The 15,628-nt window shown below is 36.7% G+C and overlaps 1 protein-coding gene across 1 annotated transcript; it reads right to left on the reverse strand.

Annotated features, from left to right (window-relative positions):
* Window positions 1-8,033: 8,033 nt before the first annotated feature.
* On the reverse strand, window positions 8,034-12,549 carry LOC104244765 (uncharacterized protein At5g65660-like). Its single transcript, XM_009800242.2, has 2 exons — window positions 11,508-12,549; window positions 8,034-8,438 (listed from the first exon to the last, which is right to left on the reverse strand). The coding sequence occupies exons 1-2, from the start codon at window positions 11,787-11,789 to the stop codon at window positions 8,274-8,276; spliced, it is 447 nt and encodes a 148-aa protein (XP_009798544.1). The 5' UTR covers window positions 11,790-12,549; the 3' UTR covers window positions 8,034-8,273.
* Window positions 12,550-15,628: the final 3,079 nt, after the last annotated feature.

Here is a 15,628-nt window from a genome sequence, read left to right on the forward strand (position 1 = left end):
GCGGATAGTTGGTTGAGAAAATAAAGGAGGGAAAAATTAGCGCTTGTTTTTCGTTTTATTAAGATTTAACAACGGGACTGACACAATTTGAAGGACCACAAATTATTCCCTCGTAAAAATTACAATAAAAAATAACTTTAACGACGACAATAAATATTGGCCGCTATAAGTACACATATAACGACTGGATTAATTTCCTTTCATGAAGAAATGGTCGTTAAAGATCTCTTTTATTGTAGTGTTACTTATCATAAGCAAGATGCAAAATCGAGTTCCTCTAACTCAACACTTCCACAGCTATATCTCTTATCGGTCGTCTTTCTGAATGTAGGCATCATCTTATTACGAATAAAATAGAAGTTCGGAATTTAAATTCTTATAAGTGAGCTCTACCATACGATCTAGAGTAAGAAGAAAGAGTGACAGTCCAAAATGCCTTGTAGCCTCCTGCTTATAAGTGTAGTGCACGATACACCCATAAACAAGACTCTACTAGACACGACTTGTAGACTCCCTAGGACAGAACTGCTTTGATACCACTTTTGTTATGACCCAAACCGATGGGTCGCGATGGGCACCCGGTACCTTACTCAACCGAGTACCAACATAACGTATCTTTCATATCATTCTATCATAGGTAAATGAACCGGAGTAAAGCATGAGGGAATACAAACTTATACATATGAATTACGGGCCTATAAGAACGACATGATTGTTTATATACTTGAAATGTAGGCCGACAAGGCCATGAAAGTATCAGTATATATGACATCTGCCTACAAGCCTCTAAGAATACATAATATCATAAAAGTCGGGATAGGGTCCCGCCATACCAATCAATACATGTACTAATCATACTGACCAAAGAAGCAACTCTGGAGTAAATGGAGCGCACCAACACCTTCCATTAAGCTGATAGCCTACTTGGAGGACTCTCGACATGTCTATCAGGACCTGCGGGCATGAAACGCAGCATTCCCAGGCAAAAGGGATGTCAGTACGAATAATTTTTCGAGTATGTAAGGCTCATAAATAAGTACATAACGGACATGGGAGAAATATAGGGTAAATGATTCAACCCATAAGTCAAGATAACTCTGTAAATCATGAAATAATTATAGTGTCATGCATATGTGCATGAATGTCATGTCGTACATAAGTACATATTTCATAACATCCTCAGGCCTCTGAGGGCATCCCATCATATCATCTCGGCCACTGTGGGCAAAATCATCAACGTATACCAGCTAATCAGGTGGTGGTGCGTATATAACGCCGTAGCCTTTTCCTATATACCATATACATACATGTGTATATATATATATACACATGTATATAATGTCATCTGGTCATGGGTCAACGTACATGTATAAATGAATGCAATGCATGAGAAAGTACGTCAATAAAATTTTTCGGAATGTCGCAAGGCCATTATGCCTCTAATTAATATCATGAAGTAAACAAAAATACAACTTACGTATTTTTTGAGACCTATGAACAGATGATAGAATAATAGGACACATAAAAATCAAGAACATAGGTATCTCTAGTATTTCTATGAGTAGAGTCATTTATGAAAATTGTGTATTTGCACGTTTCACTTGTGTCGTATAAATCATGACTAAAAGAAAGAATCGATAGCCTTAACATACCTGAACCGATTCTCTTTTTGCGAAAACATGTAACGGCGGATCGAAGTAGGGAAAAATTTGTATGATATTCTTATAAAATATTGCACCGTACTCCTTTAGAACCGCAAAATTTTATATTGCTAGATCTTGTTGGAATCGTTTGGTTGCAAGAAGGATTGCTAATATTTTTCGCTTCTTATTGCAATGTTTTGGTATTGAAAGTATTAGGAAAGAGTTGCATTTGGTTAAAGTGTCTTTGAGAATCAATTTTCAGAATGCTAACGTTTGGTATTGGAAATGAAATTTGCAAGGTTTTGTTTTAAAAGCTTTAAAGTTGAGGTGTCTTTTGATTAAAGAATTAGGATGTCACCTACTAATAATTGACTAAGAGTCATTGTCTCAGTAAGGGTTTAGCTGCCACATTTTTTTACTTTGATACTTATCCAAAGTTTTCGATTAATTTAATTAGGTAATATCTCGCTACCCGTTAATTAACTAATTATCCGTATAATTAAAAATTATCTCAACTTACTTAAAATACTTCTTACTTTTAACATACCTTATACACTTTATACATCATACTATCATGGTCATGTGGTACCTTATATGACACTAGTCCATAAATACCGAGTATTATAGCTTGGACCATATTTTATCCCAAAATTTCAAATTTCGACGAAATTCGTTCCCTTCGATTTGCTTTCCCTCTCACCTTAACAAATTTACTCATCACTTGTTTGAAATAGCATAATCCTTATAATCTCCAAATAATCGTTTTCCTTGGACTAATGTCAATTACATTACGACAAATTCAACATACAATACTACAGTGTGCAACATCATCATAATTAAATACTGCGGGACATAATATCGACGTAATATTGTGGGGCGTAACAGATGTCACGGCCAGCCACGAGATCCTCAGTTTTCTCAACGCCTACTCTAGGTACAACCAAATACGGATGAACCCGGATGATCAAGAAAAAACCTCCTTCATCACTAAGTATGGAACGTACTACTTTAATGTGATGCCATTTGGGTTAAAAACACCGGTGCCACTTACCAACGCCTAGTAAATAGGATGTTCGAAGAACAAATAGGGAAATCCATGGAAGTTCACATTGACGATATGTTGGTTAAGTCCGTGTGAGCAGAGGACCATTTAAAGTATTTACAGGAAACCTTCAGTATATTGAAGAAGTACAATATGAAGTTGAATCCAGAGAAATGTGCATTCGGAGTCGGATCAGATAAATTTCTCGGGTTCATGGTATCCAACCGGGGAATTAAGATCAACCCCAACAAGATCAAAGATGTCGGGGATATCACGGTAGTGGACAATGTGAAGGTCGTGCAAAGGCTAACCGGGCACATTACCGCCCTAGGAAGATTCATCTCGAGGTCCTCTGATAAGAGCCACTGATTTTTCTTGTTACTGAAGAATAAAAACAACTTCTCATGAACCCTAGAATGCCAACGGGCCTTGGAATAACTCAAGTGATATCTATCGAGCCTGCCACCACTTCACACGCCGAAGACAGATGAACAACTATACATATACATGGCAGTATCAGAGATAGCGGTAAGTGGAGTCCTAGTTCGGAAAGAGAAAGGTACGCAATTTTCAATTTACTATGTTAGCAGGACCTTGGGTGAGGCCGAAACTAGGTACCCTCACCTAGAAAAATTTGCGCTCTCTTTGCTAAGCTCCTCTAGGAAACTGAAACCACATTTTTAGTGCCACCCTATATGTGTTGTGATTACTTAGCCATTGCAATATATAATGCACAATCCCGAACTCTCGGGACGATTGGCCAAATGGGCCGTAGAAATCATCGGGTACGATATTGAGTATCGACCTCAGAGAGCCATTAAATCTCAAATTTTGGCAGATTTCATGGCTGACTTTACGCCATCCCTAATACCCGAGGTAGAAAGGGAATTGTTGGTAAACTCAGGGACATTTTCGAGAATCTGGACCCTCTTTACGGACGGTGCTTCGATCGCGAAAGAGTCTAGACTTGGCATCATATTGAAGCCACCCACAGGTAATATAGTTAGATAATCTATTAGAACAGTGAAATTAACTAACAATGAAGCCGAATATGAGGCCATGATTGTAGGTCTTGAACTAGCCAAAAGCTTGGGGATGGAGGTGATCGAAGCTAAGTGCGACTCCCTCCTTGTGGTGATCCAAGTTAATGGTATATTAGAGGTCAGAGAAGAATAAATGCAAAGGTACCTAGATAAATTGTAGGTAACATTACATCGATTCAAGGAGTGGACTTTGCAACATATACCATGGGATCAATACAGCATAGTCCATGCCCTTGCAAACTTAGGATCGTCGATCAAAGACGACGAGTTCAACTCGAGGGCAGCCGTACAACTCATAAGATCGGTAGTGGTAGAAGGTCATGCCAAAATAAACTCTACAAGCTTGACTTGGGATTGGAGAAACGAATATGTAGAATATCTAAAGATTGGGAAAGTACACTAGGATCTAAAAGAATCGAGGACCCTGCGTACAAAGGCAACCTTGTTTAGTTTGTCCGAAGATGGGACCTTGTTTAGAAGAGCGTTCGATGGCCTATTGGCAATATTTCTAGGACCAAGAGATACCAATTACGTTATGAGGGAAGTTCACGAGGGAACCTATAGAAATCATTCAGGTACGGAATCATTGGTTCGAAAGATAATCAGAGCCGGCTATTACTAGATCGACATGGAAAAAGATGCAAAGGAGTTTGTACGAAAATGCGATGAATGCCAAAGACATGCTCCGATGATTCACCAACCCCGGGAGCTGCTGCATTCGGTCTTGTCTCCATGGTCGTTCGTGAAGTGGGGAATGGACATCGTTGGCCCTCTTCCATGGGCACCAGGTAAGGCTCAATTTATATTGTTTATGATTGACTATTTTTCTAAGAGGGTGGAAGCCCAAACATATGAGATGGTCAGGTAGAAGGAAGTCATCGACATTATTTGGGATCACATCATATGTTGTTTCAGAATGCCATCCGTAATCATGTGCGACAACGGGAAACAATTTATCGGCAGCAAGGGGACCAGATTTCTTGAAGACCATAAGATCAAAAGGATCCTGTCAACACCTTATCACCCTAGTGGAACCGGACAAGCAGAATCGACCAAGAAAACCATACTCCAAAACCTCAAAAAGAGGTTAAATGATGCCAAAGGAAAATGGAAAGAAATCCTACCCGAAGTCCTATGGGCATATCGTACAACCTCGAAGTCCAGTACTGGGGCCACCCCATTCTCATTGGTTTACGGTGTCGAGGCTCTAATACCAGTTGAAGTCGGAGAACCAAGTATCATATTTCGATATGCAATAAAGGAATCGAATGACAAGGCCATGAGTATGAGCCTGGAGCTATTGGATGAAAGATGCGAAGCCGCCCTTGTCTAGTTGGCTACCCAAAAGCAGCGGATCAAGAGATACTACAATCGAAGGGCCAGCCTTTGGCACTTCAATATCGGGGACTTATTACTAAGGAAAGTCTCACTAAGCACCTGGAACCCAAACGAATGGAAGTTGGGACCAAACTGGGAAGGACCATACCAAGTTATCGTGATCACTGGAAAGGGATCCTACAAACTCAGAACAATGAAAGGCGAGCAACTACCGAATAACTAGAACATAACTCACTTAAAGTGATACTACTGCTAAAGTACGGCCCTATTCATTTCCTTATTTTTGAACTAACACTTGCAAGTAACCAACAGGAAGCGTTACAGATTTTAGGTCTGAAAGCACGTGTTGCACTCTTTTTCCCTTGAACCGGTTTTATCCCAAATGGGTTTTCCAGTTAGATTTTTAACAAGGCAACAATGGATTGTGCTAACTTAGAATAGAAGGCCGGTCATGAACTGGTGTCAAATATTGCATCATTAGTATCCAAGGTTTCTCTCTATGATCAACCTCAAATACTGGGGGGCATTACCCTTGGATATCGACTTTAGCAAGGAAAGAAACTTCGTGATTGAAGGGTCTTGATAGATCGGATTTATTGTAAGGGCCAAACGATTAAATGAACCTTGCCCGCATAGACTTCTCGAGCCCTGGCATAAAGCATGTACGCATGTATAAATATTTTGCACAAGAATAAAAAGAAGTCTCTTCCTTGCGGATAAATATTTTGTCCTTTTAAAAAATATTCTTGCATTTTCTTAAGGAATTTCCTACATCCGGCCCTCTAAAGATACCGATACTAAGGGACACCTTAACCCAAGTTCGAACAAACTCTCACTCGGGGACTTCCGTCTGAAAACAAAGTCGAACGGTCCGGGTTGTTGGAACTCAAGGGCACAAGACCCATTAGGCAAGCGCCCAAATTTTAAAGGCTATGGCCATCCCCCTCGGGGACTATTATCCTAGGCAAGCCCGGATAACTTGGGGTGACAAGCCCATTAGGCAACATCCGAGCTAAAAAGGCTACAGCCAAATTAAAAAGACTCGGAGACGTTCGAGACCCGTAACAAAAACAACAACACCTCAAAATTTCCTAACCGATTCTAAAAGCTACCCTTGGCAAACTATAATCTAAGAAGGTGTAAGTACTTTGGGGAAAAAAAATTTCAGCCACACCGAAACCCCACAATGCCTTAAAAATAAAATAATGTTAAAGGCAAGGCTTGTTGGAACCTCCGGGCAGAAAATTAACTATTTCATGCTAAGGCATGTTAATCTTTGCGAATATAAAAAAGCAAAGAACTTAGAAATTGCTGAAGGGAAAAAAAGGTTTGATATATATCAAAAAACATTATAAGGACCGAAACGACCGCGATACAAATTCTTTATAGAGGCCAAACTGCCTCAACCAAAGAGATAAACAAAAAAATTAAAGAGCCTAAGTGGCCTAGTCTTCGTGAGGGGCCGCATCGTCACCCTCGAGATCTCCTCTGTCTTTAGACTCGCTTGAACCCTCAGAGTCATTATCATCCTTAGGATAAGCTGACATTTTAGCCGTAGCTTCGATCTCCTTGGCACTCTCGATTTTGGCCGACAAGGCAAAACCTCGAGCATGAATTTCCTCGAGAGCCTCCCTTCGGGATTGCTGCTTTGCGAGTTCAACGAGATCCTTTGCCTGAAGTTAAGTTCAATAGTTAAGGACACAAGTTCAAAAGTTAAGGACAGACAGTCCTTACTTACAGTTACAAGTTCAAATGTTAAGGACATACAGTCCTTAACTTACAGTTACAAGTTCAAAAGTTAAGGACAATAGGTCCTTAACTTTGACTTCCAAGTTCAAAAGTTAAGGACAGACAGTCCTTAACTTACAGTTACAAGTTCAAAAGTTAAGGACAAGCAATCCATAACTTACAGTTACAAGTTCAAAAGTTAAGGACAATAGGTCCTTAACTTTGACTTACAAGTTCAAAAGTTAAGGACGCTTGGTCCTAAAGTTTGAGTTCCAAGTTCAAAAGTTAAGGATATGTAGTCCTGAAGTTAAGTTCAAAAGTTAAGGACATGTAGTCTTGAAGTCCTGAAGTTAAATTCAAAAGTTAAGGACATGTAGTTCTGAAGTCCTGAACTTAGAGTTCCAAGTTCAAAAGTTAAGGACATGTAGTCCTGAAGTTAAGTACAAAAGTTAAGAACATGAGCAGAAGGGTATTTTCGTCCGGGCAGTTAAAGTTTATTAAAGCAGTGACTAAAGACTAAAAATATTTTAAACAGTGGCTTAAAAATAAATACATTTGTTATTAGTGGCTAATTGTGTGCTTCCCCCAAAGTTAATAGTGTTGTCCATGGGACAAACATGAACAATACTTGTTAAACTTGAAATTCTGCGTATGGGCAAGCAGGATTAAAAAATCGATAGTGGCACCGAATTGTCCTATTTGTGCAAATCACCCAACTTGGTAACAGACGGAAGTTTTTCACAAATAAGATCATTTAGTGCCATAGTTTAGATTTTGATCCCGTGAAGAAAAGTTTTAGAAAAATAGCCACATGCTAGAATTTTAAAGAACGTTGCCAGCATTTTAAGCACATTGCCAAAATTTGTAGCATGCTTCCAGAATCATCAGCATTCCAAAATTTGTGCAGCGTGATTTAAAATTTTGGTGCATCACTAATTTTTTTGATTTTTTTTTAACAGGGTTAAAATATAAACAACAATTCTAAAAAGGTCCATCCACATAATTTTCTCATAATGTACAGAGCCAGATGCCCATTTAGTTGGTAGTGTTCTATAGTCTCCAGCAGCAGAATAATGGACTGCACTTTCCACATACAATGTGAAGGTCAAGAATTCTGGTTAGATTGTTTGTTTTATCTATGAAAGATTGATAATCACCTGAAGAGACTTGACTGTATCTATGAAAGGTCAAGAATCCAAAGTTTCAGATTTAATATAAAATTTAAAGAAGAAAATTAAGGGCACAACTTAAAATATATCTTACTCTATTAACGTAATATTCATACTAATTAATCAGGCAGACCGTGCTAGGAATTCAATGTCTAGCAGACCGTGCTAGGAATTCAATGTCTAAATGGTATGTACATAATTTTAAGGAGTCAAGGCGAGGGACAAAAAAGCCACTTGAAGAACTCCTAATAATTTTGTGATTCGTGAATTTGGCATTTCCGACGTTTGTTTCCTTCAGATTGAGCTACGACTATGCATTTGAGTCGGGGTTCAAAAGACCGGGTAAAGAATGCTGTTGATGGGGAGGCCATGGATCGCGTTCAGGAGGACAAGGTACAGGAACAGGGTTAGCAATAAAAGTTGGGATGTCTTCTCCTGGCATCAATACTGATACTTCTCGCGCATTTGCTGATACCTGAGAGCAAAATCGTAACATGTTATAGCCAGTTAAATAAATTTCGCACGTTGCATAAAATCAAGTGCAAATTTATATATATATATATATATATATATATATATATATATATATATATATATTTGTGCGCGCGCAATTAGAACCTGGAAAGTAACTAATTTTGTATTCGATTCTCGTATGTCTTGGTACATGTCTAACTATGTATATTTTCTCCTTCTATATAGTGTCTAAATGGTGGATTTCCAAAGCAGAGACTTTATTTTATAAGTATGGGCAGTTATTAATGTTTGCCAGCACATGAACATTACCCCCCCCCCCCAATCCAACAAAAGGTGAAATAATTATATAATATCTATATTATGGAGCAGGATTTTAAAAATAAAGCATGCCCATATAAAATAATTGGTGACAAGGGCTAATTAGATAAATCTCTTTAGAAATGGTAATGTCTTATGACTGAAGACACTCTCCTCTTTCCCCTCAATTTGGAGAAATCATAAGGCTCAAGACACTTGAGAGACAGATAGAAGTATCAAAAACAACGTCTTAGTTCCAAATAAGTTAGAGATCCACTATAAAACCTCACTAACCCTATTTCTCCATTTAATTCAGCAAATATTATACAAATAAAATTAAAACAAAAGCGTCAGAAAGGACCTAAACAATGGTAACGAGTAATATTGTTCACCAATCCTTAGGCAAATGTAAAAACATCACCTAATAAATTTTGTCTCTGTTGCGATTTGAACTTTGGTTTTCCATTATCTTTTTGGTGTGTTACGCCGTATTTCAACCCGGACGTTTTCGGAATGCTGCTAATAACATACGAATGGCAAGTGCTTTTCCTTGTGTAGGAAGTAGCAGGTAATTGATGGAATAGTCAAGGTGCATACAAGTTGATCCGAACACCAACATTATAAAAAAAAAATACTAGTACTAGTTATGCCACAATAAGTAAGCTAGTTGTGTATAATACATGTTATTTCAGCTGAAAAGGAGTTATAATACTATAAAATAGAAAACACAGTTTCTACAAGGCTGGCATTCCATCTCCATTCTGCAGTCAGCGTTGGCAAGCAAGTCATCATTAAGATAGGTGGTGATGGATCTTAATGGAATTATGGAAGTCATGTACATATGTGGGGCTATGCTCCAACACTAAAATCAACATGTAAGGCATAAAGTACAATAACGTACCTAGAATATTTCTATAAGTGGGGTATGGGGAGAATAATGTATACGTTGACCTTATAAATAAAGAGGTTGTATCTTTTAGATCCTCGGCCCAAAAAAACATAATTACAGCGGTTTAATAGATCATATTGATGGGAACCGATGGAAAGAGCTAACTTCTTAATGCTCGGACACCAAAATAATAGAAGTGTTCTTCTGTGTATCACAATCTTGAGGGAAGTCGCATGCAACTTTATACATAATCCGTGTATATTTTTTTATATATTTAGCTTAGCGGTTGTAATTATGTTTGGCCGAGTGGCCAAATGCGTTAAAAGCCCATCAAATACAAGAGTCAATTACTCAAATGGTTCCTCAACTTTCTCAAATTATCTCTTAAAGTCACTTTTCTTTCGTTTGTAACAACAAAGTCACTGAACTATGCCTATTGCACTCAGAAGATCACTCAACTAGATTTTTCAAATTTTGGATTGTCAAATACCTATTTTATCCTCTAAATTATAAATATTTATCTTCTTTTATTTTTTTAACTTCAATATTATGATTTTCCCTTAATTTATATTATGGACTTATCTATAGAATAAATAAATATTATTTATAAATTAAAAAAATAAAAATTATTTAAGCATCTATAATTTATAATGTTGGAATAACAAAATAATAAGCATGGTAAAATTAATTAGAATAATTTGTTCGTAATAATAATTTTAGTATTAACAACAAAAATTTAAAAATTTGTTTACACAATTCAGAATGAAAGAAAATAAAGGTTGTAAAATATATATTTCATGCATGTAATATAAAAATAATTATTTAAATAAAAGTATTTTTATAATATACATATATATATTCTTGAAAATTATGCTCAATTATATTATATATATTCCATGCACGATTTAACATAGTATATTTTACCCTATACAGATAGTCCCCCTACTTTCCGGTGACATAACTTTGTGTCGCCGGAAAGTTGATAGAAACATAATAATATAATTGAGCATATTTAATAATATATAATGTATATTATAAAAATATCTTTATTTAAATAATTATTTTTATATTACGTGCATGGAATATATATTTTACGACCTTTATTTTCTTTCATTCTGAATTGTGTAAATAAATTTTTGAAGTTTTGTTGTTAATACTAAATCATTATTACTAACAAATTATTCTAATTAACTTTTTTTACTAAGCTCGTTATTTTATTATTCCAGCATTGTACATGCTTAAATAATTTTTATTTTTTTAATTTATAAATAATATTTATTTATTCTATAGATAAGTCTATAATATAAATTAAATAAGGAAAATCATAATATTAAAAAGTTTAACAAAATAAAAAGAAGATAAATATTTATAATTTAGAGGGTAAAATAGGTATTTGGCAATCCAAAATTTGGAAATCTAGTTGAGTGACATTCTGAGTGCAAGAGGCATAGTTCAGTGACTTTGTTGTTACAAACGAAAGTAAAGTGACTTTAGGAGATAATTTGGGATAGTTGAGTGACCATTTGAGTAATGGACTCTCAAATATAGAGACACAAAGAACCGGCCTCATAAACATTGTTAGGAAAGGAAAAATTGGGGGCAAGCGCACAGATAACCATTCTCAGGATGCTATTTAGATATTAGCCAGTACTTATTCTGTCCTGAAATTTTAAACTAAAAATCTTAATTTCAAGACAACTCAGCACATTTTTGTCCTGAAAAACTAAAATTAAGGATGTACTGACTAATTCTCAAATAGCAACCGTTTAGAGTGGCTGGTGTCATTTCTCCCAAAAGTTGTAACCAATTACCAGCAGCTACAATGCAGTTAGAACAAAAGAAGTAACATCTTACTGAAGTAAAGTTCCAGCTAAAGACACTTACTTTGGATGTTGGATAACCAAGTTTTCCATTGAAACCAATTTGGGACTCAATATCATCAAGATTCCGGCCACCGGATGGCGATAACGCCGGCGAATTGGGTCTGAGAAACCTCTCAAAAATGGCCATGACAAGAAACATAGAGATGAGAATTGCAGTGGCAACAAATCCAAAAGAAACAGCATTAACAGAGTTGTCAAAATGAGTCCAATGATCATCTTTTGTTATGTACATTGGTGATCCACTTGGTGTTGGTGGCCAATCCCACCCCTCTTCTTCTCCCATAATTTTACCAAAATTCAAGTACTAAAACAACGTTAAAAACCAACCAAATTCATGTCTCTTTTCACTCTTCTATTTTCAAGAAACCTACAAATTTCAAGAACTTGGGAATATAGTTATATGACCTTTTCAAGATATTAAAACCAAGAACTAAAAATGTTAAAAACCAACCAAAATCATGGCTTTTTTACTCTTCTTTTTGCAAGAAACTTACAAATATGAGAACTAGGGAAGACAGTAATGTTAGTTTTATGACCTTTTCAAGATTTTGACCACCATTATAATTAGCAAACCAAGAACTAAAAAATGTCAAAAACCAACCAAAATCATGTGTTTTTTACCCTTCTTTTTTCAAGAAACATACAAAATTTGAGAACTTGGGAAGACAATTATGGTAGTTATATGAGCTTTTCAAGATTTTGACACCATCATAATTATATAAACAATAACTGAAAATGCTTAAAACCCAATCAAAATCATGTCTTTTTTACTCTTCCTTTTTCAAGAAACCTAAAAAAATTCAAGAACTTGGGATCAAGACACTTATGGTAGTTTTATGAGCTTTTCAAGATTTTGACACCATTATAAGTGCCAAACCAAGAACCAAAATCATGTCTTTTTTTACTATTCTTTTTTCAAGAAACCTACAAAATTCAAGAACTTGGGAAGACAGTTATGGTAGTTTTTTATGAGCTTTTCAAGAATTTGACACCATTATAAAAGGAGCAAAATATTACTGACACTAAACTCAAGACATGAAGGAGAAAGAGAAAAAAACATGAGGGGTTGTTTGTTTTGTTTCACTTTATAGACAAAAGAGGTGACATGAGGAGTCCAAAACCTTTTTAATTATTTTTTGACCAAAAACATTTTTGTACTACTTAAAAAAAAAAGTTACATAAATGAGTAAAATGCAGTATTATACTGCGAATTACTTTAACGGAAATTTTGCCGTTAAAGTAATTCGCAGTATAGTACTGCGTTTTTGTTTAAAAAAAAACAATTTGTAAATCGCAGTACTATACTGCGTTTTACTAAGATGTTGGGTCCAGCTATATTTTATTAAAGCTGTTCGCAGTATTATACTGTGTTTTACTTAAAACGCAGTATAATACTGCGAACAGCTTCAATAAAATATAGCCCCTTCTTCTTCCTTGGACCACTGAACCGAAGGAAACCAAAAACCTTCGATTCTGCTGGTCCCCCCCTCCCGCCCCCCAAACTTCAAAAAAAAAAAAATTGGGCCCCACCGATCACCTAAAGAGCAAGGAGTGTAGGTCCCACATACAAGACAAGCTTTGGATTCCTTCTTTCGAGTGCAAAAATTCGATTTCAATCAAATTTAAAAAACTTAAATCGAGGTATTTCAATTTTGTTTATGTCGAAACTCGTATAGTACATGCATATTTGTATTGTTTAATGTGTTTCCATGTTAATTTGTGTTATGTTTGTGTTTAAATTTGTATCTTATTTATACCCGGATTGATTTATTAGCTTTGGTACAAAAAATTGTTAAAATTTGATAAATTATTTGTATTGTTAAAAAATTAATATTATTTATTTTGTTTGTTGTTCATATTTGTATTTTATGTTAGTTGTTTTTATATGTAATAGTGACCTTTTAGCGTAGTAAAATAAATAGCCTTTTAGCGTAGTAAAATATAGAGCCTTTTAGTGTAGTAAAATATAGAGCGTGTTAGTGTTGTAAAATATAGAGCCTTTTAGCGTAGTAAAATGTAGAGCCTTTTAACGTAGAGTCTATGTAGTTTAAGTATGTAGTAACTGCAAACTCTATCCAATTACACTTTACAAAATTAATTATTTAATTATAACAATAAACTTACAAAAATAACGAATTCCTATATGTTGTAAAATTAACTCAAAAAATGAGCCTGGAACCCATACATAATTATTCAGTCCAATTGTAAACATAATTAATTATTTAATTTATTAAGCTAGCACACACAATTGTAAAAATGTTAAAATTGACACGCATAATAATTAAGAATAACTCGGTGCTACCGAGCCTCAAAAATCGAGCCTGGAACCCATACATAATTATTCAGTCCAATTGTAAACATAATTAATTATTTAATTTATTAAGCTAACAGACACAATTCTAAAAATGTTGAAATTGACACGCATAATAATTAAGGATAACTCGGTGCTACCGGGCCTCAAAAAATGAGCCTGAAACCCATACATAATTATTCAGTCCAATTGTAAACATAATTAATTATTTAATTTATTAAGCTAGCACACACAATTCTAAAAATGTTAAAATTGACACGCATAATAATTAAGGATAACTCGGTGCTACCGGGCCTCAAAAAATGAGCCTGGAACCCATACATAATTATTCAGTCCAATTGTAAACATAATTAATTATTTAATTTATTAAGCTAACAGACACAATTCTAAAAATGTTGAAATTGACACGCATAATAATTAAGGATAACTCGGTGCTACCGGGCCTCAAAAAATGAGCCTGGAACCCATACATAATTATTCAGTCCAATTGTAAACATTATTAATTTTGTTTAATGAGACCAATCAAACAATTAATTTTGTTTAAATTATAGTAGACGACATGGACTTTCCTCCGCCTGCGCATCCCGGACCTGCCGAGGATCAGCTACTAGTGTTGTAGGGCGACCATAGGTCCTCATTTGTATGGGAGGGACAGCTATCGATGCAGCCTCTCTGCCCCAGGAGACCTGATGATTTATGGGAGTTCATCGGGGAGCATCCTTTCCATGCCCGCGTAGTCGCGCGCCTACAGGCTACGGGCTTCTATACGATTTTTGAGCTTGGACGGATGCAGCTTGATTGGTCTCTCATCACGGCCTTGGTAGAGCGGTGGCGACCGGAGACGCACACTTTTCACTTGCCCACTAGAGAGGCCACCATCACGCTGGAGGATGTTCAGGTTTTGTACGGGCTGCGCGTAGATGGACGGGCCGTAGCACTGCCCCAGTACATTAGATCCATGACGCATGCACAATTTTTGGATATGATGATGCATTTTACTGGTTATAGACCTCAGGGTGACGCTGGGGGCAGTCGCGTTGCTTTGTCAGCCATCACAGATCATATGGCGTTTTTGCACCCAGACATTACCGGGGAGACGGAGGATCTCCATATTGAGAGGTACACGTGGTTGGCGCTGCTCCTGCTTTTTGGGTATGTCTTGTTCCCGAACACTTCGGGGAGTAAAGTGAGTATGCGCTTTCTCCATCATCTTCAGGAGTTGGATGGTTTACCCCAGTACAGTTGGGGTGCTGCTGTTCTCGCATACCTGTATAGGAGCATGTGTCGGGCGAGCATGGGCCCAGCGGTGGACATATGTGGTTTTCTGCCCCTCCTACAGGTGACAACATTTTCGAATACTCTGTTCATTTCTCCGAATTCTATATGGTCGAAATGACTCATAAATTTTACATCAACCTTTTATCTTAGGTTTGGGCCTGGCAGCGGATCATGCCGTTGCAGCCACCTCTACCAGCACTTGCGCCTGGTGAGGCTTATCCGTTTCTCCCTCTAGCTTCTAGGTGGATTCTCCGGCGTGGGAACTACCGAGGGACCGATGCTCATCATAATCTCCCCCTTATCAGGGATGTGCTAGATATGCTGGTGGACGGACAGGTAGATATGTACCTACACTTACTTGTTTAAATTGAGTTGTGTTGCGCATACTCACTTTTATGTTATTATTTGGCAGTTCATTTGGACGCCATACAGCGACGAGTTGGTAGCTCAGCTGCCCTTTTATTGCTCAGTCGATCGAATGCTTTGGAGCACCTCCTTTTTATGGGAGGAACAACTATCGGATGAGCCTCTCC

The sequence above is a fragment of the Nicotiana sylvestris genome, chromosome 9, assembly GCF_000393655.2.
Source record: "Nicotiana sylvestris chromosome 9, ASM39365v2, whole genome shotgun sequence".
Lineage (NCBI taxonomy): Eukaryota > Viridiplantae > Streptophyta > Magnoliopsida > Solanales > Solanaceae > Nicotiana > Nicotiana sylvestris.